This window comes from Hetaerina americana, unplaced genomic scaffold, assembly GCF_022747635.1.
Source record: "Hetaerina americana unplaced genomic scaffold, ioHetAmer1.1.p SCAF_137, whole genome shotgun sequence".
Lineage (NCBI taxonomy): Eukaryota > Metazoa > Arthropoda > Insecta > Odonata > Calopterygidae > Hetaerina > Hetaerina americana.
Window position 1 is genome coordinate 531,606 of NW_027286481.1, and position 24,131 is coordinate 555,736.

The 24,131-nt window shown below is 36.7% G+C and overlaps 2 protein-coding genes across 2 annotated transcripts in view; both read right to left on the reverse strand.

Moving 5' to 3' along the window:
• LOC139686264 (uncharacterized) overlaps positions 1-24,131 on the reverse strand; it is a 275,732-nt gene that overhangs the window by 244,752 nt on the left and 6,849 nt on the right. The gene's annotated exons all lie outside the window — the stretch shown is intronic.
• LOC139686260 (zinc finger protein 239-like) lies at positions 11,552-17,403 on the reverse strand. The gene is made up of 3 exons (XM_071583412.1): positions 17,353-17,403; positions 12,320-12,460; positions 11,552-12,103 (listed from the first exon to the last, which is right to left on the reverse strand). Exons 1-3 carry the CDS (start codon positions 17,401-17,403, stop codon positions 11,558-11,560), a joined length of 738 nt encoding a protein of 245 aa, XP_071439513.1. The 3' UTR covers positions 11,552-11,557.

The window sequence follows — 24,131 nt, forward strand, 5'->3', positions numbered from 1 at the left end:
ATCCTCCACTCAGAAAAGTCATCTAAAGTCACACATGATGATACATACTGGCGAAGAGCCACACAAGTGTCGGGTGTGTTCAAAATCATTCAAAAGGCATAGTCATCTTAAGTCACACATGATGATACACACTGGTGAAAAGCCACACAAGTGGGAAGTCTGTTCAAAAGCATTCACTTACAGAGGTAATCTAAAGTTACACATGATTACACACACTGGTGAAAAGCCATACAATTGTGACTTTTGTTCAAAAACCTTTGCTTGTAGCAGTAATCAAAAGAGGCACATACTGACACACACTGGTGAAAGGCCACACAAGTGCAACATCTGTTCAAAAACATTCATCCAGAATAGTGATCTCAAGACACACATAAAGACGCATACTGGTGAAAAGCCACACACGTGCGGCCTGTGTTCAAAAGCATTCATTCTGAGTAATCATCTAAAGAGGCACATGTTCACACATACCGGTGAAAAGCGACACACATGCAACATGTGCTCAAAGGCATTCGTTCAGCGTAGTCATCTATTATCGCACATGATGACACACTCTGCAAAATGATCATAAAAATGTAAGATATGTCAATAATCATTCATTACCTGGAGCATTGTGAACAGAAGAGTGCTTAGGCTACATAAAATTGAAGTGCATTAGACTGCTGAGGATTATTTGTTATTCCTTAACTCTTCCCAAATATTCCCATACACTCTGAAAAAACCAATTGTAAAACATAAATTATAACTCTTTAACAGTGACATTGTCCTGTTTTATATAATTTTTTAAATAAAAAATAATTGATAAAGCTGAAAATCTCTGGATGATTATGTATATCTTGATAACATAAATCTAAACAGAAAAATTTTCAACCTGTAAGAATTAAAATTTCATAATTTTTCCATTTTAATCTTCTAATTCATCATTAACTCAAACATACCTATCATTTTTTCAATTTTTGGATCTTCTAAACGTTAAATCAACTTTAAGGCTTATATTATATATAACTATATATATATATATATTATAACTATTTCACCCTTTTGTCCATCAATCATGCTAGGATTGTTATTAATAAGTTCATTTCTCTACTATCTATTAAGTTCAGTTTATACAAGGCAAAACACTGGCCTCATGCCTTTTTGCCTGGAAATATACCTGCTTTTAATTTCCTGGAGGAATAAAATGATGAGATAAAGATAATGCAAATTGGTTCTGCAAGAGAAAAAAGAAATTGTATTGTTCACAGGACATTGGAGTGTATATGTTCTCTCTTTGGCTAGTCAGTAAGTGTGGAAAGTCTAAGATGGACAGGGTTTAGATGTTAAGACTGTTGCTGAAGAAAAAATATGCAAAGTTGGGCATGGTTTGTTGACGAATGTTTATTGGTGAAGAATGAATTGTTGCATGATGCCTATGAAAGTAAGATAAAACAAGGCATCTGTCTATATCACACAGCATTTGGTTAGGAAGAAGTAAAGGTATATTTACATAGATGCCTCTATGTTAATACCGGAATGCTGTGAAGGTATTCCCTGGTTCTTGGTGGATAATCTTGGGGATTGCAATGCAGACGTCATCTTTTGGATATTAAGAGTTTGGAGTACCTGGTTATGCACAAAAAAGTGATTAGAAGTTGAGGTATTACAGTCCGGAACACCCTGTATTTATGGAAGAGCTGGAAATAGGGGGGGTCTATGGGAAATTTTACCTATCTAGACATTTTGAGCTAGATTACCTCATATTTCTCCTGAAACTGCTGCTGCTTAATGGAGAAAAGTGGTCCATGGAGAATATTATAGAAATTATTCATTATAAGTGTTTGAATAACTGGGGTTGGATATAAATTCCCTTTGCCAAACTAGAAGCATTTGACTTTGGTTTCTTTACTGCTAAACCACAGACTTCCAAAACCTGCTTTATCTGCTGTTTTGATGCATTTTGTGCTGGACCAATACCTCATTAATGGCATTAAATTGTAGGACAAAATAGATTTGCTTCTCTTGAATCAGTTGAAATATTGCAACAAAAATGTTTTGCACTTAGCTGATATCCATCTTTAATCACAATGCATTTAGTTTGGAAGAAATTTCCAATTACACATACATTTCAGCAGATCCAATTAGCTTCCTAGAGAAAACTGATGAGCAGAAATGCTCTTTTATAAATGTCACCCATTAAATAGTTTTAAATTTGGAAAAACTTATGATACAATAAATCTTTATAGGAATAGTGGGTACTGGAAATCTATCATAATTATTTTTAGAATGTTCAAATTATATACTTGAGGGCCATCTCATTCAAAATGCATTGCTATCTTCATAGATTAATGACATTGATTCAAGTTGACAGTTGAAACCAGCTTTAAATAAAATTTCTTTGGAAAACAATACGACTGATAAAATTTATATGATAGGGGTCTCCAATTACCATTATAATGCTTATTAAGAAAGAGGTCTTGATCAAACATGGCAACTGGGACTTAGGAGCCCAATACAGAGTATTCATACAACTTTGATGTTATATAAATAAGAATTGAAGAGTTTAGTGCAAAATTTCTCCCTCAAAAAATGGCAATTCTGATTTTATATGCTCATTTGACTTGACTTGTATTACTTTTATGTTATGTCAACACCAACAGTCATTAAAATATGGACTTAAGTTTGTTTCAGCAAGCAATTGTTTCAGAACAGTTGTAATACCAGCCAGGCATGTATTTAGTGTACTTATTCTCATTTAGAGTAAAGCCTTGATTAAATGAGGTAAGTGTAAAAGAGGATGCGTAAAAAAAGTCTACATAGAATTTTAAATTGAATAAATAGCAATTGAAAAGTTCTGTGCAAAATTTGCCTCTTCAAAAATGGCTGGTGGAATTTTATATCCTGATATTACTTGAATTGTATTACTTATTAAAATATTTAAACATAACCAGGCATTAAACTATGGACTACAGTTTATTTCAGCAATTTCATGTTTACAATATAGCTGTAATATAAGGCAATGTTTTCACAAGGCAATGTAATCAGCATTTTCTCTCAAATCTCTAAACAATCAAAGAGTTAAGAACATTGTCAACAGAATAAAATGCTTCAAAATTTTAAGATAGATGGGAAATACTTAAATATACAAAAATTAGTATCAAACATACAGTAACAGATGAGATTATATGCATATATATGCACAACAAAACTACCGAAAACATACCTCTATGTGGCTAAAAGCACATAATAACAGTAATACTAGCACACACACTCAATACATATAATAATGCACACTCATGAAGACATACTAACACATGCATAAACGTACACGCATGAGATGGCACATATCTGAGTGCTCCAGTCATTTAAACCTCCAAGATTGAATCATGCCGAATTTCAGTCTCCTCTTAGAAATCCCCTCTCATCACCTTGTCAGATTCCTATTGGACACACAGATCTTCTCCCCTCACAATTTCCATACCAAAACTGTCTTCATTTTTCCCCAAATGACTACTTTCTGATGGCTACCATCAAAATTACTCACGTAAGTATCCTTTCTTTGTTCTTGTAATATCTTGTTCCATACTTTTTATACATTTATAAATGGTCAAAAAGCATTGTGTTTCAAAGATAGTTATTAAGTATGTATATATATATATATATGAAAATGCACATAAATATATATATATATATGTATAAAAATACACATAAATATTTACATATATATGTATGTAAAAGTGGGTGGCTGTAGTCCTGTGGGTTAAGCACTGGACTGCTGAATGGAGGATCCTGGGTTTCAATGCCAGGCAAGGCATTCAGGGCACCTGCAGCTCCACTAAAGCTTAAGTCATTTTTGGTCACCAGGTCTTCCAGGAAAACCATAACTGGAACAGAGAAAGGAACTGGCATCCATATCCTGATAATTCCCTGATAAGGCCTGAATCTGGAGTCTGCTTAGCCTTAGATTTGGGAGCCAGGTGGATATACAGGTGAGACAAGGCCTGAGTTGGTCAAAAAGGTTCAGAGAGACAGAGTGCCTACAGATATCTTCATTGTTAGTGATGGGTACCCCATCGCGCACATGTCAAATCAATTGACCTCACTGGTCTTCAGTCTGAGACATATCTGGCGACAAGCAAAACATCCAGAAGTTGGGCACACATCCCATTCACAGCCAAGCATGTCTTGCCATCTCCTGACCCAAGGAATGTTACCAATGCTGAGGGTGGGGCAGCAGGATCTACCGCATGGGCTCCAGCCCTGCAGACACAATTTCAGGCCTTATCTGAAGAGATGAGGACCACTAGGCAATTGCAAATCCAGCCCGGTAAGTCAGAAACACTGATAATACTGCTATCACCAGCACCAATTATTGCACTGGAGAGGATGTTTGTGGCACTACGCTCTGCATGCCTGGCCAAATGGACCACCCTACTAGAGGACAACGATGAGGTCCTCACCTTGTGCCATCAAGTTAAGGATGGCAGGAATTCATCTAAGCTGACCTGGCATGACCTCCATAAGTTTGATGTAACGGTAGCCACTTTGGCCGATTGAATGGTATTCCTGGACCTGGTAAAACATGTAGTATACAAAAGAATCTGGGTGCATGCTATCGTCCAGGCACATGGCTGGGAAACAGCCAGGTGATTTCAAGAACCATTGGGAAATGTCCTGCTGCGGCTGCCCTCAAATACTATCCAGCTGCAGCCCACCATTATAAACCAAGCATCACAACATCAATGATATCAGCCATCAGGACAGCCCAGCAGAAAAGCAGGAGCCAAGAATGCCTATACTCAGTAATCCAGGCAGCTCTTTTGGGGCAAAAGACGGTGCTGAAACACCGTGTTCCCTCACTGCCAGGTTTGACAACTGAGCAAATGCCTGTGCCCAAGCCATCACTCCCTGTGGTGCCAAGCCATCTTAACAAGATGGCTAATGAACCTGGGGTCCTTGTTGAGTTCCTCAGAGGTTCCAGAGACTCCAGACACCAAGTAGTGGGAGACAGACTTCTCATCTTCAGGAGAATCAATGGTAAGTGAAAGTGATAAACAGGAAATAGTGACAAGTATGTCAAACACATTGGGAAATAGTGGACTTGATATGGACCCATACAAAGAGACAAGTGTGTAGCAATTGCCACCGCAACTTGCTATGCATGAAACGCATGACAATAACTAAGGCCAGAATTATAACTCGGAGCCAGACAAGGAACGGGAGCCAAGGGAGCAGCCACTGTTACCAGGAAAGCAAGAATAAGAAGGAAAAAGTACTCCCTACCTCAGGCAGATACCAATATAGATGCGCATCCTTCAGGCAGACCATCCGTTGGGATGCCAATGTACCAGGACCAGAAGGAATTTAGACAAGACTCCCAATGGATCTTCAATTGGTACCCAGCCTTATGCAAGAGTGGGTGCAGGCAGTTAGTAGTGAACTGTGCAAGAAATTCCAGGTAGTCCTGAAAGCATATCTGGACAATTGGCTAATCCTGTTGAATACTGACCAAACAACGTTGGTGCAACAAATAGTCCAGTTCATAGAAGTAGAGCTAGGATTAATGGTCAATCTTGAAAAGAGCTTGTTAATTCCATCAGTGAGAATAAAATATCTGGGGATACATGTAGACACCGCTTTAATGTAGGTCAGCTTGACAAAGTACACATTAAAGCAGATCAGATACATGATTGGTGTCATCCAGGGAATTCAACAAAAAGATATACCCAAGGCTGCGTGATATATTGCCTGGATGACCTACATTTTGAAATTCCCCCTATTCTTAGTCCAGGACACGGGAAGGGGCGACATCACAAGGCTGGAGTGCCTATGTGACGACAGTTAATGGCAGGATCCCGGAATGATTTCCAATTAAAGGCATGCTCTGCCTTTCATCTTAGCGTGGAATAAATATCTGAAAAAAAGATATAAAAAGCTGCAAGAGATAATAAACAGGATCTGTTGGCATGGAAAATGACAAGGAAACAATGAATTGCTGATGAGATGACTAGAAAAATAAATCATAGGCAAAAATGGCAGAATGTAAATTTGTATAGAGTTTGCCAGACGGAAGTAAAAAGGGAGTTATATAATAAACTTAGATGAGCTATAAATATAGCAAAATAAGAATGGTGGATGACAGGCTATTATTTAGGTGAAACAAATCACAGTTGAGAGAAAACAATGGAAATTCACAGAAAATGGGAGTTAATGATCAGCATCACTTGGTAAAGCCTCAGCAAAAGACAAAAGTATGCACGAAATCTGCCAGGTGACTCAGAATGTATCATTAAAATAATATCCTGGTTAGGTACAACTTTAGGAAGTGTCATTAATGGACATAGCTTCATGGGAGCTGATTGGACTCGGACTACAATTAAGTTTGAAATGCAGCATCCATTTCAAAAAGATAAGGTAGGGAGGGTAGGTTAGAAAATGGATTGTAAAAGCATTAAATGGATTTACAAGCAGAAGTGCTGGCAGGCTGTAGAGAAAAATCATGGAATACAGCAATGACCTGAATACTATCAAAGAAAAATGGCAATGCATCATGAAAGGGATATCAAAAGGAGCAAAAGATACTATAGGAACCATTAGTGGGAAAAATACATGAAAACAATGGACCAGAGATGAGATGATTGCAAAGATGAATAAGAAAATAAAATACAAGAATGTAAACACAGAGTTAGGCAAAATGAAGAACAAAGAGTTAAATAATCAATTGAGAAGGGCAACAAAAAAAGCAAAAGAAGCATTGTGAAACATACAGTAATAGGATATGGAAAGTTTGCAGAGGAAGGATGAAATAGGTACACTGTACAGTAAGGTAAAAACCATATAAGGAAGTGAGAAGGGATGATCTGGTTAAATATATGGTTAGATATAAGTTTGGAGAGGCAACATCACTGTTGCAACAGAAAAATCAAAGGGAAATGGAAGTAATATATAGAGGCACCGTTTGGTGAAGGACTAATGCCAAACATGGTTAGGTCCAAGTATAAGTACAATGGCATAGAAATGTAATTAAGAAAGAAGAAATCTGAACATTAGGTGTAGACTATATGCCCTTGGCAGAACTATTGATGAAATCAATACCTATTATTTCCTTTACTAGAAATGGAGGATGAAATTGCATGAACACTGGAAGAAAACAGAGGAATATCGAAAGAAATGGGAGGCTTTGAACACCGCCCTTGTATGCAACGCAGCTTTGCAAGCCCGAGTGGAGGACCTGGAGGCTCAATTCCAGAGGAAGGTGGCCACGCAAAGGAAACTACAAGGGACAGTGAAATATTCGTCTGAGAATTTAGAAAGTGAATGCTGTCAGAATAAGCAGCTTGTCATGGAGAATGGATCATTGAAGTGGAAAATTAATTAGAGCAGTGCCCTAGCTAACAGCATCCTACTCTGGGCAGTCAGACATCTTGTCACCTGTGACTGGGTAATATTTCCACCATGGCACTTTTGCTTGGAAGCCTTGATTCACCAGCCAACTTTTTGTTTCCAAGGTTTTCACCTCAACTATCACCAAAATCCTCATTTTCTGACGTGAGTGGGACAATTGATCTTGTGGAAGATATGGAGGATGATGAAGGGAAGGAGGAGGAGACAAAGGTGAGGAGAGGAAAGGAAGACCAAGATGATGAAGATGACAGCAACTTGAGCATCAAACTAACACCAATCACTCCAAAGGTCCGTACCCTGGTGGAGAAGGATGAGTCTATGCCATGGCTCATGGAGATGGAGGAGGTCATCCCCACCTCCAGCATCTTGTTGCAAATGTAGGCTGGGGCAATCCAGCATTCCCTGCACTTCACCTCCCCCCTCAACCACCTCCTGGAGCTGACCTTGCTGGCAAAATATCCCTCCTCCACCTCACCTACGTCCTCCAACCCCAGCAGCAGCAGGTTCTGCAAATGTCCTGCCTTCACCCCCATCAGGAGCCACCCCCAGACAGACCCAGACCACGCCCCCCCCTGCCAAGAAGACTCGCCCTAAAAGGGGTAAGCTGGCTGGTCACAGGATGGTCTACACCTCGACCCCTTTCACCAGATACGACCATCTGGTAACCTTGTCGGGGGGGGTCACATCACCACAGTGTTACCACCAGCCAAGGTCCATGAATCACCAATCCGACTCACCCTTCTGCTCCACCAGGCCATGCTCTGTGTCCACAGACTGAGTTACTCAATGCGGAAGAGGCATCTGCTGCAGCTGGCACCCATGTGGCCAAGCCAAAGGCCTGGAGGGGTACCAGGGTGCCGGTTCCCCTTGAGGTGCCTGCCAAGGATGGAGTTCCCCAGCCAAGGAAGCTGGCCTACAGGGGTCAAGCAGGAGAGGTGGAGGAAGGTCAGGATGGGGACACGGGCTGCTCTCATCTCTCCAGGGAGGATCCACCATCCCAATAATCCGAACCACCCACGCCCTCAAAGAATGGGTGCCATTCACCCTTCTGTGAGTTCAGTAATGACTTCTCTGACCAATTGCCCTTCCACGGCTAGTTTGAGATGAATGGAACGACCCTCAACCTGATGGAGTAATGCAGCTCTAGTGTGAAGATCTTGCTGGAGATACTGAAGAAGACTCCAGGGTTACCAACCCCGACCAGCCAGGGCCTGTCCATTGGTAGGCAGGGGATGGAACGGCCATCACCGCTGAGATGCATCTCTACCAGCCGAGGCACGTGCTGTCCTCACTATATGCCCACCCACACTTCTCCATCAAGGTGTCAGCTTGAGAGGCGATGATCTCCATGGAGATCTCTGACGACACACAGGGCAAGTCACAGGAGGAGAAGGAGAGGGAAAATGGGAAGTTGCTGAAGGAGAGCAAGGAAAGCGTGGAGTTGGTGGGAATCGTCTTGGCAACTCCATACTGGATCGATGCCTGCAAGATCCCCAGCAGTGCCGTGGCAGTTGGGTTAAAGGTCATTTAAGCTGAGGAGTCAAGGTGCAACAGGAATAATGAGATGGCAACCTGGGACAAGCCGACCTCCTGCACCAACTCGATCAAGTTGGGTCAGCAGCAGTTCCTTTGTTCATCCACACAAGACTCCAGCCACTTGGCCCACACGGACTCCTCCGTGATGGAACTCAGCTGGTCCCAGGAGCTTGAACTCATGTAGTCAGAGTCAGATGTGTGATTGAGACAGGCAGCAGTCTGCCCTGCCCTTTGCTGGTGGAGTGGATTCTTAAAACCATAGGGCTGAAATCAAAAAGAAGAGGAAATGAAATGCGATCCATTCAAAGAAGTTGTATTTCAAAAGTATGTGTGGAAGAGAAGGGGGGAAGAGAGATGGAGGTGGTGATATTCCTCCCCACAGTATATCCTAGCATCTTCCCACACCGCTGCCTCTACCTTCCTCAAACCCAGGCTTTCCAGTAAATAATCCTATTTTCTAGGTCAATATTTGCTATTTTTTCTTCCTTTGAATCAAATGCATAAGGTGAATAAATATTCCATATAAATAACATGGTATTAAAGTTGTAATCATTTATTACAAAACCCGTGTGGCTATGTCTTAGATGGACCCTGGCATTACAAAATAATGAGCCCTGAAACCTTGATATTCATGATATTATATTTAACGATGGACAAAATAGTGAACGAAAATGTTAATAAAAGCATAGTTATCATAGACCTATCAACTGATAATTTATAATTGGTAGAGGTGCACACGAAATTGACACCGTTTGTCATCATTCTGGTCTACATACCAAGCAATCATAAGCAGAAAGAAATTGAGAGGATTTACCACATTTACAGAACATAATAAATAATGAGTATTTGCAGGAAAATATGGCTGCATTTGTAACATAAGATAGTGATTTAGGATTGGAATAAGATAAAAGGCAAAGAATAGATGGTGATTAGGTCGGAGACTGCAGTTTATGCACAAGAAATCACTGCATGAAGAAGGGAATTGAGTTCTGTAGGTTAAAGATGGAGATCAGCCATTACTTTCTCCTTTTTTTGACACTAAAGCACATAGGTATGCATGAAAATGCCAGGTGACTCAGATAGGCATTAGTTAGAAAATTAATACTGAGATTTAAGTAGAATTAAGAATTAAATAATCATTTAACAAAAATGAAAATAGCATGATAAGAATTGTATGCATGCTGTCTGAGGCTATGCAAAGTCCACCGAGTAAGAGTGGAATTGGTATAGTTTGGTAATGCAGATTAATTGTCACTTGTCTAATGTCACTGGCTTGCTGCTCCAATTATACTTTCAGGGGGAGAGTACTTAGAAGGGAGAGGGGGTGAAGAATTGAATGAATTTGTACAAGTGCATTATGTAATAAATTTATTTTCCACACGAGTGTGCATTTTTTTATGCTGGAATATGTATGATCAGTTACCATATTCCCTGCCTCTTCATTGTCTGACCAACCAGTATTGTCTACCTTCCAGTATTGATGCAACAATGGATGAATGAAAATCCTCTACTGGAGAAATTGAGCATCTAATGGCAATGTCAACCTCCTCTTTGCCAATGATCATGTCATCTGGGATGCCACAGCCCTCTTGTCAATAGCATCACTGTCGATCATGTCTTCAGAATACTCTTTCTCGGTTACAACAGGAATATATCGCAAAGAATTAAAATACCATAATTCATTAACATCCTATTGTCAAAACTTCAAAATAAGAGTATCAAGGAAACAAATCCTTATGTCAAATGTCTTTCATATATTTCTAATGAGAATCAAGTGGCACTCCCTCATTTTGCAAAAAAGCAAAAAATTGCACCTTAAGGCAATTAAATTGCTCACATCAACTATTCATAAAAGAGATAACATATTTTTGCATGGTGGTCTAAAATATGTAAGTTTTGGTAGGGACACCAAAATAGAAATCTGTTGTATTTTACTAATCTTGCCAAAGAAATACAGCAGCCAAATATTTAATTAATTTTTTAATAAACAGGTAAATCATTTTTATAATTAATCATTTCCTGCCATTCTCTTCATGACAAACCCCCTTTCCCCTGCCTCTTTCCTCCCCTGCCTACCCTTCTTGTAGCTTGATATATATACATATATATTCCTTTCTCTTGTACTTTTCCTCACCTGATGATAGTTTATCAAAACATGGTTGGAAAAAGTTTTAACTGTGGAAAATTGCAACAAACTTATTTTTATTGCTATACTTAATAATATTCAAATGAATGATAGTCAAATGAAAGTTTTCGTAACTGGTAATTTTTTTCAAAGAAATTACACAAAACCAGAGAAGAATGTAACATTTTTACAAGCTTGAAATTAATGTATTACAATGAACTTTAGTAATAATAAATATTTGGAGTTTTTCAGAAGCAAATAATCCTCATTAACTAAATTATGCACGTCATTCATACATTGCCTCTAGTTAATTAGAGAAGGATTTGTTTCATTAGAGCACTTTAGTTTTTTACTTGTTTCTAAGCCTGCCTTTATTCAATGTTGTTGCTTTGTTAACATTCTGAAAAACATGTAACTCATTTTTGTGGGTTTTCAAAAGTATGTGGCGGTGAACAAGACATAAGTTATGAGGATGAGTGTATTTCATTGAATATAATTTACACTGCTCCCTGATCATTATGGGGTGAGTGAATTCATGTGTGACTTGAGATTCTTGTTCTGATAGAATGCTTTAGAACAGATGTTGCTTCTGTGTGGTTTTTCTCTAGTGTGTGTCATCATGTGAGTCTTTGGATCACCTTTCCGAGCGAATGCCCTTGAGCATATGTTGCACATGTGGTTCTTTTCTCCAGTGTGTGTCAACAAGTGCATCTTTAGGTTGCCATTCACTGCAAATGCTCTTGAGCATATCTTGCACGTATACCTCTTTTCACCCGAGTGTGTCAACAAGTGAATGTTTAGATTACTACTCTGTGCAAATCCTTTAGAACAGATCGGGCACTGGTATGGCTTCCCACCAGTATGTGTCATCAAGTGCATCTTTAGGTGACTATTCCGAGCAAATGCCCTTGAGCATATCTTGCACTTGTGGCTCTTTTCTCCAGTATGTGTCAACAAGTGCATCTTAAGATGACCTTTACGACCAAATGCTCTGGAGCATATCTTGCACTTGTGGCTCTTTTCATCGGTGTGTGTGAACAAGTGCCTTTTAAGATAACTATTCTGAGTAAATGCTTTTGAGCATATTTCACATCTATGCAGTCTTTCTTCAGTATGTGTCAAAATGTGCCTCTTTATATACTTGTTTTGAACAAAACCTTTCAAACATATTGCACATTTAAATGGTCTTTCTGCAGTATGTGATGATTTATGGATTTTTAGTTTACTCAAAAATTGGAGGTTTTTGGTGCAGAATTCACATTGGTAATTCTTATTCACAGCATGCACCAAATTGATGTGCCTTGCAAGGTCATTTTTCCTCTCAAATGCTTTTGAGCAAGAGTCACAATTGAATTGTGGGTCCTTCCTAACATGCACATGCAAGACATGATCTTTGAGAAGGTCCCTTTGTGCAAATTCCTTGTGGCAAATTTGACAAGCATGCAATAAAATGCCTCCTGCTTCCTTCCCCGCACCATCTTGTTTCTTGTAATTATCTGAAAGATTTGAAGAAAAGGAATCTTATCAAAAAAAAATTATAACTGCAATGAAGAAGTTTGTTATCTCCAATTGGTGGTAAATAGACTTGTAAACATAAAAAATTATCAAGAAAAGGGTTCAATGCCATCATGCATTACATTACCACTAATTTTTACTTGGCATGTACATGTTGCACAACATGTGTTGACATTTAAATATTTATGTACATAAACTACTCTTATAGTATAATTGAACTAGGGCATGTCTGCTAACTTCAGATGGTATTCTTTGTGCAATCTTAAATTAACCCTCATAGTGCGGCGGGCCGATATATCGGCTTTCGTGTCCCTGGCAAAAAGTGCGGCGGGCCGATATATTGGCTCTTGTGTAGGCTATTGTTTAAATCGTTGTAACTTATGGTTTTTTCATTACTAATTTATGGTTTTCGTGCTATCGATAGGTTGAATTCCATAAAATTACATAAGTAATTTTTTAATTTTTTCTAAGCAATTTTAAATGCTTTTCAAAAAGTATTAATCTTACTATAATTTTTCATTCAGTTTTGTACATGTTGGGAAGCTCAGCCTAATTGTTTGCTCGTTTTTTTCTGAGTGGTCTTTCCACTATGAAAAGCCACTGAAAGAGTACTTATCTATTTTCATCTGTAATCTCTTGAATGTGTTGTGGTGTTGATATATAGCTGCTTATTCAGACTTTGTTGAGACGATGGAAATGAGAACACTGCTTTGTAATCATTTTGGTTACTCCTGCCGTCCATCCTATCTAATCAATTGTGCCCTGTGTAATGGATTACATTGTCAGCAGTTATCTGTGAGTTAGAACCTGGTTTTTTCAGCCTTTAGATTGTAAGCACATTGCCGTAGTCTCAAGGAAAGGGGAAAAGTCCCAATTTGAAACAGTGAGATCAGCCTTTTCAACAAAATCGAACTATGCAGAGGCTGACAAAAAATATTGCAATTCACTGGACTTTCTTTATTTATTTATAATATTTTCTGCATGTCTTTTTGATTCTTTGTTATATTTAAATATTATAGTTTAATTGAAAAATGTTTTTAAAAAAACATTGGTTTTGTGTCTAAAATTCGAAATATAATTGCTAAAAAATTATTCTTCAAATTTATGATACCTTAGTAATTACATTTATATTTCAGATGACGTAAATGTATTACATCATTATTAACTAAAATATTATATTTTAAAATAAAAAACTGCATCTGGATATCTAAACAAATAACTTCATAATATTTTTTTTCTAAGGTGATACATTTTCTTAAATTACCCTTAGCACTTCTCACTAGTACCCCTGGAATCCCCACCGCACTAAGAGGGTTAAGCTAAAAGGCCAGGGACAAAGCATCTGTCATTATCTGATGCTGAACCAAATAATGTATTGAGGTTTTTTATCAGAAAGTCTGGTGAAAATATTGGTACTCAATACAAAAATGTAGGCAGAATACTATATAGCTTCTATAACACCTTTTTCAGAAGAATTTGGCGATGAAATTGTTGCCTTGAGTTGTTACAATCAAATCATCCATTGAAGTTTTATTTTAAATAAACAAATCTAAAATACAGATACTTTTTGCTCCATTCCCTGATTTTATAAAATCATGTTTAAAAATTATTTTCATGTTCCATTAAAATTATTTCATCTAATTGATGATTTAAAACTTTAAACACCAAACAATTCAAATTGTAAACCTTGCACAAGAGTTCAACAATTTACTAAACTGATGGCTTGTTTCAACCAGCATGCACATTCCATGAGCACCTAATTGTTGAATTTAAGAAGACAAGTACAGAGAGAGATGCAGTAAAATGAATATAGTTTTCTGGTGGAAAATTGACTTATATACATTAAATTAAATTATCAAGAGAAAAGGTTCAATGCCGTCATGCATTGCATTTCCACAAATGTTTACTTGGCATGTACAATTGCCTAAAAAATTAAATTTGTAAAAGGATTTTGAGAAAAAAAGAATATTTCTTGTTTTAAAATAGTTGAAAAAGAGAAAAGACAAATGTATAAAGAAAGGAAATTCATTTCCAAGGCAATTGATAACTAAATGAAATAAACTCCGTGTGGCTATCTTTTACAAAAAGCACAAAGTCCAAATTTAAAAGTTAAAATAACAAAATTACAAAATGTAAGATGGGGACTAGGAGAATGACAATATTCATTAATTAATAAAATCATCAATTCATTCATGGACAAATTACTAATCAGGTCAAATGGTCAATCTAGTGAGTGATAAAGTCATTCACCTCAAATAATTTATTTTTAATACTTAATTTAATTATAACTTCTATTTAATTATCTGAAACTACTATTAGTATGCAAATGCCTGCATTAATTATTATTTTAAAAAAATTAGAATTAAAGATTATGATCTTGCTTAAATCATGGGCAGATAAGTCTGACTCAATTAAATGTACTAAAATAATTCTAAAGAATAATTTACATTTACTTTAATATTCTTTTTCTTGATATTTTTAAAATTTCACCACTTAGCAATGAAAAATGGTGGATTTCATGTTCATGTTATATTATTATTTGACTTTCTGATTAAATTATTAAATTAGAAACTATGGAAAGATTTGGACTAATTCAAGGCTGAAATATCTCTTGAATTCAAGAAATGAAATATAATATATTAAGGTGCTAACTTTTAAAAAGTTAATTATTTCCCACAAGGACTTTGATATGGACTAGGAGGTTAATTCCCAAAAAAAACTAGATACTAAATAAGCAAAGAGGATATATAAAATTAAGAATGTAAGCAATTTCTATTATACGACAATATCTGAAACTTTTGTTTCATTCACAAGAAAAAATTATATTATTAAGGAATTCTAAACAAAACTAAGGAAATACTGAAACTGCAAATTTTGGGTCTGTGCAATTAATAAATAAATGGCATTGACAACTATGGCATAAGGCTCTTCTTATACAAATGGCTTCAGACTTTTTTATGGAAAATGGTGCAGTTTTCGTGTGAATGCTCTTGCAGGGTCAGTATAATGATCCTTAGCAAATACTACAGGGTTTGTTCGGAAAATAAGTGCACTGAGCTCAGGAAAAAAAATGTATTTACTTTTATATATCTAAAGCATATATTCCCCAAAATAGGACCCTTGTGAGTCGATACACTTGTTCCAGCGGCGTTCCCATTCCTGGAACGCTCCCGCGAAGGCATCATCGGGAAACTCTTGAAAACTCGTTGTCGACCTCTTCTCTGCCCTCCACGAACATCTTGTGCCACCGAAAGATCATGTTTCTGCACATGGCTGACTCCCTGTAAGCCTGATTAATCATACAGACAGTTTCGGTAACGATTTCCCAAGCTTTACCGCAAATTTGATGGAATAACGCTGCTCCAAAAAATTGGGTCGAGCGTGGTGATTTGCGTTAACAGCGCTCCATACTACACCACAGCTCAGCCAACTGCCTCTTTTAGCGTCGCTTGCTAATATACCCTCCTCCAATCGCAGCCCGTCAGAGCGGTACTGGGCGCGCCTGGAGTGGCGGGAAAAAATCAGTAGTCAGTACACTTATTTTCTGGCCGATCCCTGTATATTGAGTTATTGGACCGTTTTAATAAAAAATTGGAGACATGGCTTCATTTGGCAAAGAAGAAGGTGCTTTTTCACCACATTAATGCACCAGCATATTCATCCAGAGTAGCTACTGCCAAACTGCATTAACTACATTAGGAAATGCTGCAACATCCCGTGTATTAAATGTAATTAAAACAAGGAAGTTATTGTTGAGACACAGTTGTGTTTTGGGGAGCTAGGCAAATCCATTTTTTGGCAGGGTTATACAAATGGCAAGATTGGTAAGAGAACTGTCTATTTCTTAAAGGGGACTATGTTGAAAAATAAAATGAATGGTTTTTTTGGAAAAAATAGTTTCCTTATTTCTAACCCAGGTACTTATTGAACCGCCCTCTCAGATGTAGCCTTGAAAGAGTACTTGAATGTAAACTCGATACCGGTAAATGATTATAACTCCACCATTCCACATTCACTTCCTTTGGGACAAACGCTACCTTGGCTGAATATCAGTAAAGGGAGCTAAAAAGAAGAGGATTTATTTATATAAATAAACATGGATTAGGAATTAAAACTTTAAATACTTAGTTCTTTCATCCTTTGTTTTAAAAGAATACATGTGTATAAATCCATGTAAGAATTGCATCTCTGTTTTAATATTACACGCAGTAGCAAACTGCAATATATACAGTGAGGCATCCAAAAGTGGTTGGACTGATTTTCTCTCGCAGGAAGAGAGGGGTGAAGGGGGGTCATCCTGGCAGGGTAAGATGGTGGGGGCTCAAAGTAATAGTCCAACACAAACCTTATTTGCCTGCGGGCTGTCATTGAGTGGGGACACCGTTTTTAGGGAAGCAAATTTTTTGTCCATGTCAAAAAAAATTGAATCTGAATTTAGAGCAACATTATTCTGTGAAGTTTTGTGCGAAACTTGGGAACTATGACCCGCGATATGATCAAGCAGGCTAATGCGGACACTGCCTTAAGCCATTCCACGGTATTTGAGTGGCACAAGATGTTTAAAGAGGGTGGGGAACTCATTGAAGACAACCATCACTACGGATGGCTGTCAAATGCAAAAACTGAGACGAATGTGGACAGAGTGAAGACACTGCTGAACACAGACCAATGCTTAACCAGAACAGTTGAACAAATTGCAGACCAGTTGGGTCTGTCTGCATCCAACCTCCAATGCATTATTTCACAGGATTTGGCCATGCGCAAGGTGTGCGCCAAGATGGTGCTGAAAATTTTGCCATGGCATGCTTGTCGTCAGACAGCACTGGGGCAACACCGCATTGCCACATTGTTGCACCCGCCCTATTCCCCCCATCTGGCACCACCAGACTTCTTCTTCTTCCCCCTGATTAAAAGACAGCTCAGGGGATGACGTTTAGACTTAATAAGGACCTTCAAGAGGCTTCTACAAGGGTCATCAATGCCAATGGGCATATGTGGAATGTAAGCAATGTTATACTAAGTGTGTACCAGCTCAAGGAGCATACTTTGAAGATTATTAACCCTCTTAGTGCGGCGGGGATCTTAGGGGTACTAGTGAGAAGTGCGAAGAGTAATTTTAGCAAATGTATCACCTTAGGAAAAAGAAAACATTTTGAAGTTATTTGTTTAGATATCCATACGCAGTTTTTTTATTTTAAAATATAATAATGAAGTTAATAATGATGTAATACATTTACTACATCTGAATAATAAATGCAATTATTACAGTATCATAAATTTGAGGAATAATTTTTTAGCAATAATATTTCGATTTTTAGACACAAAACTAATGTTTTTTTTAAAAACATTTTTCAATTAAACTACGATATTTAAATAAAATAAAGAATCAAAAAGACACGCAGAAAAAATTCTAAATAAATATATTATAAATAAATAATGAAAAACCTGTGAGTTACAAATTTTTTTGTCAGTCAGTTCGATTTTGTTGAAAAGGCTGATTTCACTGAGTCATAAATTGGGACTTTTCCCCTTTCCTTGAGACTGCGGCAATGTGCTTACAATCTAAGGCAGAAAAAACCAAGTTCTAACTCACAGAGAACTGCTGACAATATAATCCATTACACAGGGCGAAAATGATTAGATACGACGGACGGCAAGAGAAACGAAAATGATTACAAAGCAGTGCTCTCATTTCCATCGTCTCAACAAAGTCTGAATAAGCAGGTATATATCAACAACATGACACCACAACACATTCAAGAGATTACAGATGAAAAAAGATTAGTAGCCTTTCAGTGGCTTTTCATAGCGGAAAGACTACTCAGAAAAAAAAACGAGCAAACAATTAGGCAGAGCTTCCCGACATGTACAAAACTGAACGGAACATTTTGGTAAGAATTATACTTTTTTAAAAGCATTTAAAATTGCTAATAAAAAATTTAGAAAATAGTTACGTAATTCTATGGAAATCAACCTATCAATAGCAAAAAACCATAAATTATTAAAGAAAAAACGATAAGTTACAACGATTTAAACAAAAGCCTACACAAGAGCCAATATATCGGCCCGCCGCACTAAGAGGGTTAAGCCGATGTAAGTATATCGTCAAAAAAATTCTTATACAAAATCAGTCCTTCCACTTTTGGGTGCAACCTTGTGTATGCTATTGAAGATTTTGCCACTCAACATAGATAGAATTAATACTTAAATAAGCCAATAATTTCCAAACCTGAATATTTAATTAGGTTTAAAATATGACCAAAAGAGAGGTAGCCTACCATTTTTATATGAAAAAATGTGAATGATAATAGTGTAAAAAATCACAATTAAGTTCCTTTTAAGCTTTAATAAATGCCTCAAGAGATTTGAGAGAATTTATCAAGTACCATTTAAAAAACATGCTTGTGTAACAGGCAAATGTCTTAATAACTTGCTGAACTTTAGTTCAAAACTCAGTGACTAATATTGAACAAAAACATTAAAGGTAATAAAATTCAATAAATGTCATAATTAAAAAAATTCATTTGCCATTTTTACAGTCGGGGTTTTTACACCAAATATTTTAATTTTTATTTAAACTAATTAAAAACTTTTTTCATTGTGTCCCATAGGCTTCTTTTTCAAGGTTACTCTGTTCAAAAACCGATTAAAAAAAAGAATGAGTATACCCATTTCCAACCCCTAGCATTGCAATGTTCTGATTAAGAAGAAAAAGGTTTTATAGCTGTTTACACTGGTGGATGTGAAAAATTTATTAATCTAAAAAGGTAAGAATGCAGTTATTATTATGAAATGCTGAAGGGTTTGTTACAGTAACATTTTTAAAAAATTGAGGTTTTTGGAGAAACAACAACTCCTGCAAAAAGGTTTTTATATAAAAGCTTAGGTTTTTATATAAAAGCTTTCTAACAAAGTGTCCTAATTATGAGTTGACTCCGTGTGGCTTTTTCAATCTCTTTGGTTGCATTTACAATTAGATACATGAGAAGAGGTTAAAAATTAATACATACATGTTTGCAGACCGCATTGAAAAAGACCTTCATGACCATTCCTTGTGATATTTGGAAGTCACCTTTTTTCTTAATATGCATGCATAAATTTTAAGTCATTGCATTCATCCAGTATATTTGAGGAGTATCTTTGACAAAAACATATTCTATGGATACAGCAAGGAAAGGTAAACCTTATGCTGCTATCAAATTTCAGTGATTTAGAGAGTTGATGAATAGAAGATGAAGTTTTTTCAATGATGGTGACAGAATCCAGTTACTTTAATGAGGAAAATCCTCATTAAGCTGAGAATTCTCCTGAGAGAACGAAAAGGCATGATAATAAGGGATAAGTATAAAAGTTCTCAACTAAACACGAATGGTATTCCAATCAGAGAAATATTTATGATTCTAGCCTGGGTGCAAGTGTGTTTAGTTTGTAAGCAGAATTCCAAATGGTTCTGTCAAATAGATTCTGTAATCAAATTGTGGCAGACCATGATTTCTGATTACAATGAAGAACTTGAATTTATTTCTGTAATAAAATTCCTCATTATAGAGGGATTAATAGGAAATCAATATAAAAGTTTACAAAAGTAGAGAGGGACTCATTAAATTTCAGCCAACCAAAACTGAGTTGCTGAATTTTCAACAGGGTCCAAAATCCATTGGAGGGGCCCTCCCAGAAGGATAGCCATCAAGTGCTACAATACAGAAAAATATCAAAAAAGATACAAAACATCATGTATGACATTAAGCCACCAAAAGGGCCTGAGATACCTTAGACCATTAGGATTGCAACAGAAAAGTTGCAAAATAACTTGCATTAAGGAATATGGATGGGTAAACTCTGGGCAAGGTGAGTGCTGCATTTCTTAAAAGCCCTTTAAAAGCAATTTTCCCAGCAAAGTTTCGTAGATTCCAGAAATTACCAACACATTTAACCTTGCTGCTCAGTGCCAAAGAAACCAAAGTGAAAAGCATATGTTTCAGCAAATTGCAAACATATCCAAACCCATGCATTTCAATGCCAGAATACCAACAATTTCATTTATATTTCCAACTAAGTGGCATTTCTCCAAAAGAAGCAAGAGTATTTGAGATGATTAAATTTGAAATGTTTGGATGAGTAAAACTTTCTTCATAGACCCCTTATTTTGCTCCTTAAACAGTGTGATTTGGACTGAAATACCTTAAAGACTCCTTTCCTGGAAGGAAAATACCACAAATGGTAATAGCATTCCAATCTTTATTTTTGTTTAAAAATAGATACTTAAAACCCTTAACTTCCCAATGCACTGTCTCAAAGACAATGTCAGCGTTGCAATTCCATTAATGATAACTTAGAACTAGGGAATTCCCTAGCAGCTTTTCAGCAATGAACCCTATGTAGATATACCTCAAATTCATTTGAACTAAATATTGTGAAATTGAAAATGGATTCCTAATAGATTTAACAATATTCAAATGATAGATAGCAAAATAAAATTTTTCATAGCTGTTACTTTTTATTCAAATAAGTTAAAACACAAAACAGAAGAATGATGACACTTTTTGAAAAACTTGAAATAAATGTAGTACGATGGTCCTTGGTAGTGATATAATTATTTAGAAGAGTGTATGATCATTCATTCATACATTGCCTCTGTAATTCTTGGGAGAAGGATTTGTATAATTCAAGCACTTTAGTTTCTTACTTTTGTCTAAGCCTTCCTGTATTCAATGATGATGCTTCGTTGTTAAAATTCTGACAAACATGTAACTCATTTATGTGGGCTTTCAAAAGTATATGGCTGTGAATAAAACTCCAGTTGTGATCATGAGTCAATGATATTGAATATTATTCACACTGCTTCCTGATCATTTTGCAGTATGTGACTTCATGTGTGACTTGAGATTATTGTTCTGAATGAATGCTTTAGAACAGATCCTGCACTGATATGGCTTCTCACCAGTGTGAGTCAACAAGTGTCTCTTTAGATTAACATTCACAGAAAATGCTCTTGAGCATATCTCGCACTTGTGGCTCTTTTCACCTGTGTGTGTCAACAAGTGCCTTTTAAGATCAATATTCTGAGTAAATCCTTTAGGACAGATCATGCACTGGTATGGCTTCTCATCAGTATGTGTCAACAAGTGGATCTTTACATGACTCTTCTGAGCAAATTCTCTTGAGCAAATCTCACACTTGTGCCTCTTTTCACCAGTGTGGGTCAACAAGTGAATTTTTAGATTACTATTCCAAGCAAATCCTTTAGAACAGATCCCGCACTGGTATGGCTTCTCACCAGTGTGCGTCAACAAGTGTCTCTTCAGATTAAAACTCAGTGCAAATTCTCTTGAGCATATCTCACACTTGTGGCTCTTTTCTCCAGTGTGCGTCAACAAGTGTGCCTTTAGACTACTATTCAGTGCAAAAGTTCTTGAGCATGTCTCGCACTTGTGGCTCTTTTCTCCAGTGTGCGTCAACAAGTGCCTCTTTAGACTACTATTCAGTGCAAATGTTCTTGAGCATATTGCACATCTATGCCGTCTTTCTTCAGTATGGGTCAAAATGTGCCTCTTTAGATACTTCTTTTGAACAAAACCTTTCAAACATATTGCACATTTAAATGGTCCTTCTGCAGTATGTGATGACTTGTGGATTTTGAGTTTACTCAAAAATAGAAAGTTTTTGGTGCAGAATTCACATTGGTACTTCCCTTTCATCACATGCACCAAGTTGATGTGACTTGCAAGGTCATTTTTTCTCTCAAATGCCTTTGAGCAAGAGACAATTGAATTGTGTTGCCTTCCTAACATGCACATTCAAGACATGATCCTTGAGAAGGTCCCTTTGTGCAAATTCCTTGTAGCAAATTTGACAAGAATGCAATAAAATGCCTCCTGCTTCCTTCCCTGCACCATCTTTTTTCTTGCAAATTTCTGAGAGATTTGAAGAAAAGGAATCTTATCAATGAAAAATTATTTACCTACAATGAACAAGTTTGTTATCTCCAATTGTTGGTAAATTGACTTACATACATAATAAAATTATCAAGAAAAGGGTTTAATGCCATCATTCATTACATTTCCACAAATGTTTACTTTGCATGTACAAATGCCTAGAAAATTAAATTTGTAAAAGGATTTTGAGAAGAAATAAGAATATTTCCTGTTTTAAAAGACTGGAATATGAGAAAGGACAAATGTATAAAGAAAGGAAATTCTTTTTCAAGGGAGTAGATATTTAAATGAAATTAACTTTGTATGGCTGTTTTTCACCAAAAGCACAGAGTCCAACAATAGAAGTTAAAATACCAAAATTACAACATGTAAGATAGGAACTAAGAGAATGACTATCTTTATTGATTACTAAAATCATCAATTCATTCATGGACAAATTGCTAATCAAGTAAAATGGTCAATTTAGTAAGTGATAAAGTCATTCACCTAAAATAATTTATGTTCAATACTAAATTTATTTATTACTTCTATTTAATTATGTGAAGCTACTATTAATATGGCAATCCATGAATATCAACTGACACATATGGTACCCTTAAAGTTACTTTTATTTAAGACTTTGATACAATTTATCTAAAAAAGACCTTTCACATTTTCTGGCATAACTTTTCTTATAGTGGTCCTTTAGATTGCTAGAACTTTTAACAACAAATATATTTTACACAGGAAATTTAAGAAAGAAAATAAAACCCTTACTTTAACTTTTCTGTTAATAAAACGTTTTAAGAACATACTACCTCGAACAAAGAGTTCCCGGAATAACCACTGTGTGGTGCTCCCATCGTTCCGATGAGTTGTTTTTTTGTTAAATTTGTACATCTATTTTTGATATTCCCTTTAAATCTTAGTGTCATAACTTGACATTTGCAAAAGTTACATAGCCAAGAGTACATCTATCTCTGTGTGTGTTGGCGATTTTTTACAATTGCAGAAATGGATTTAAATTTGCAACAACGATCTTGTATTAAATTTTGCGTAAAAAACGGATTTAGTGGCGCACGGACGTTGGAAATGTTGGAAAAGTGTTTCGGCAACGATTCTCTAAAACAAACAGTCGTTTACCAGTGGCACGAGCAGTTCAGAAGTGGTCGTGAGTCAATCGAAGACGATGAACGCAGTGGCAGACCATCAACATCGAAAGTCGGTGAAAAAATTGATAAAGTAAAAGAAATGTTGATCAATAACCGCAAATTAACCATCAGAGAAATAGCGGAGGACTTGAACATTGCCTATGGATCCGCCCAAGACATTGTGGTTAATGATTTGGGTTTCCGTCGTGTAGCAGCAAAGTTGGTGCCAAAAGACCTCAATTTCATGCAAAAAAGAGACCATGTTGACGTCGCAAAAGACATGATTTGCGAGGCTGAATCCGATCCCACATTCATCAAAAGGATCATTACTGGAGACGAGACGTGGGTTTATGAGTACGACACGCAATCCAGACATCAGGCAAGTGAATGGCGTTCACCAAATGAGCCGAGACCAAAAAAACCACGTCGTTTTCAGTCAAAAAAGAAGGCAATGCTGACGGTTTTCATGGATTACAACGGTGTAGTGCATCATGAATTTTTGCCAGACAG

Bases quoted from the DNA above. Each gene is read 5' to 3' on its own strand.
- LOC139686260 (XM_071583412.1), bottom strand. From the start codon at position 17,403: ATGTGGCAATGCGGTGTTGCCCCAGTGCTGTCTGACGACAAGCATGCC. The intron at 12,461-17,352 runs GCAAAATTTTCA...ATTTGCCACAAG, and splicing joins CTGACGACAAGCATGCCATG to GAATTTGCACAAAGGGACCT. The intron at 12,104-12,319 runs GTGAATAAGAAT...GCATTTACTCAG, and splicing joins ACATCAATTTGGTGCATGCT to AATAGTTATCTTAAAAGGCA.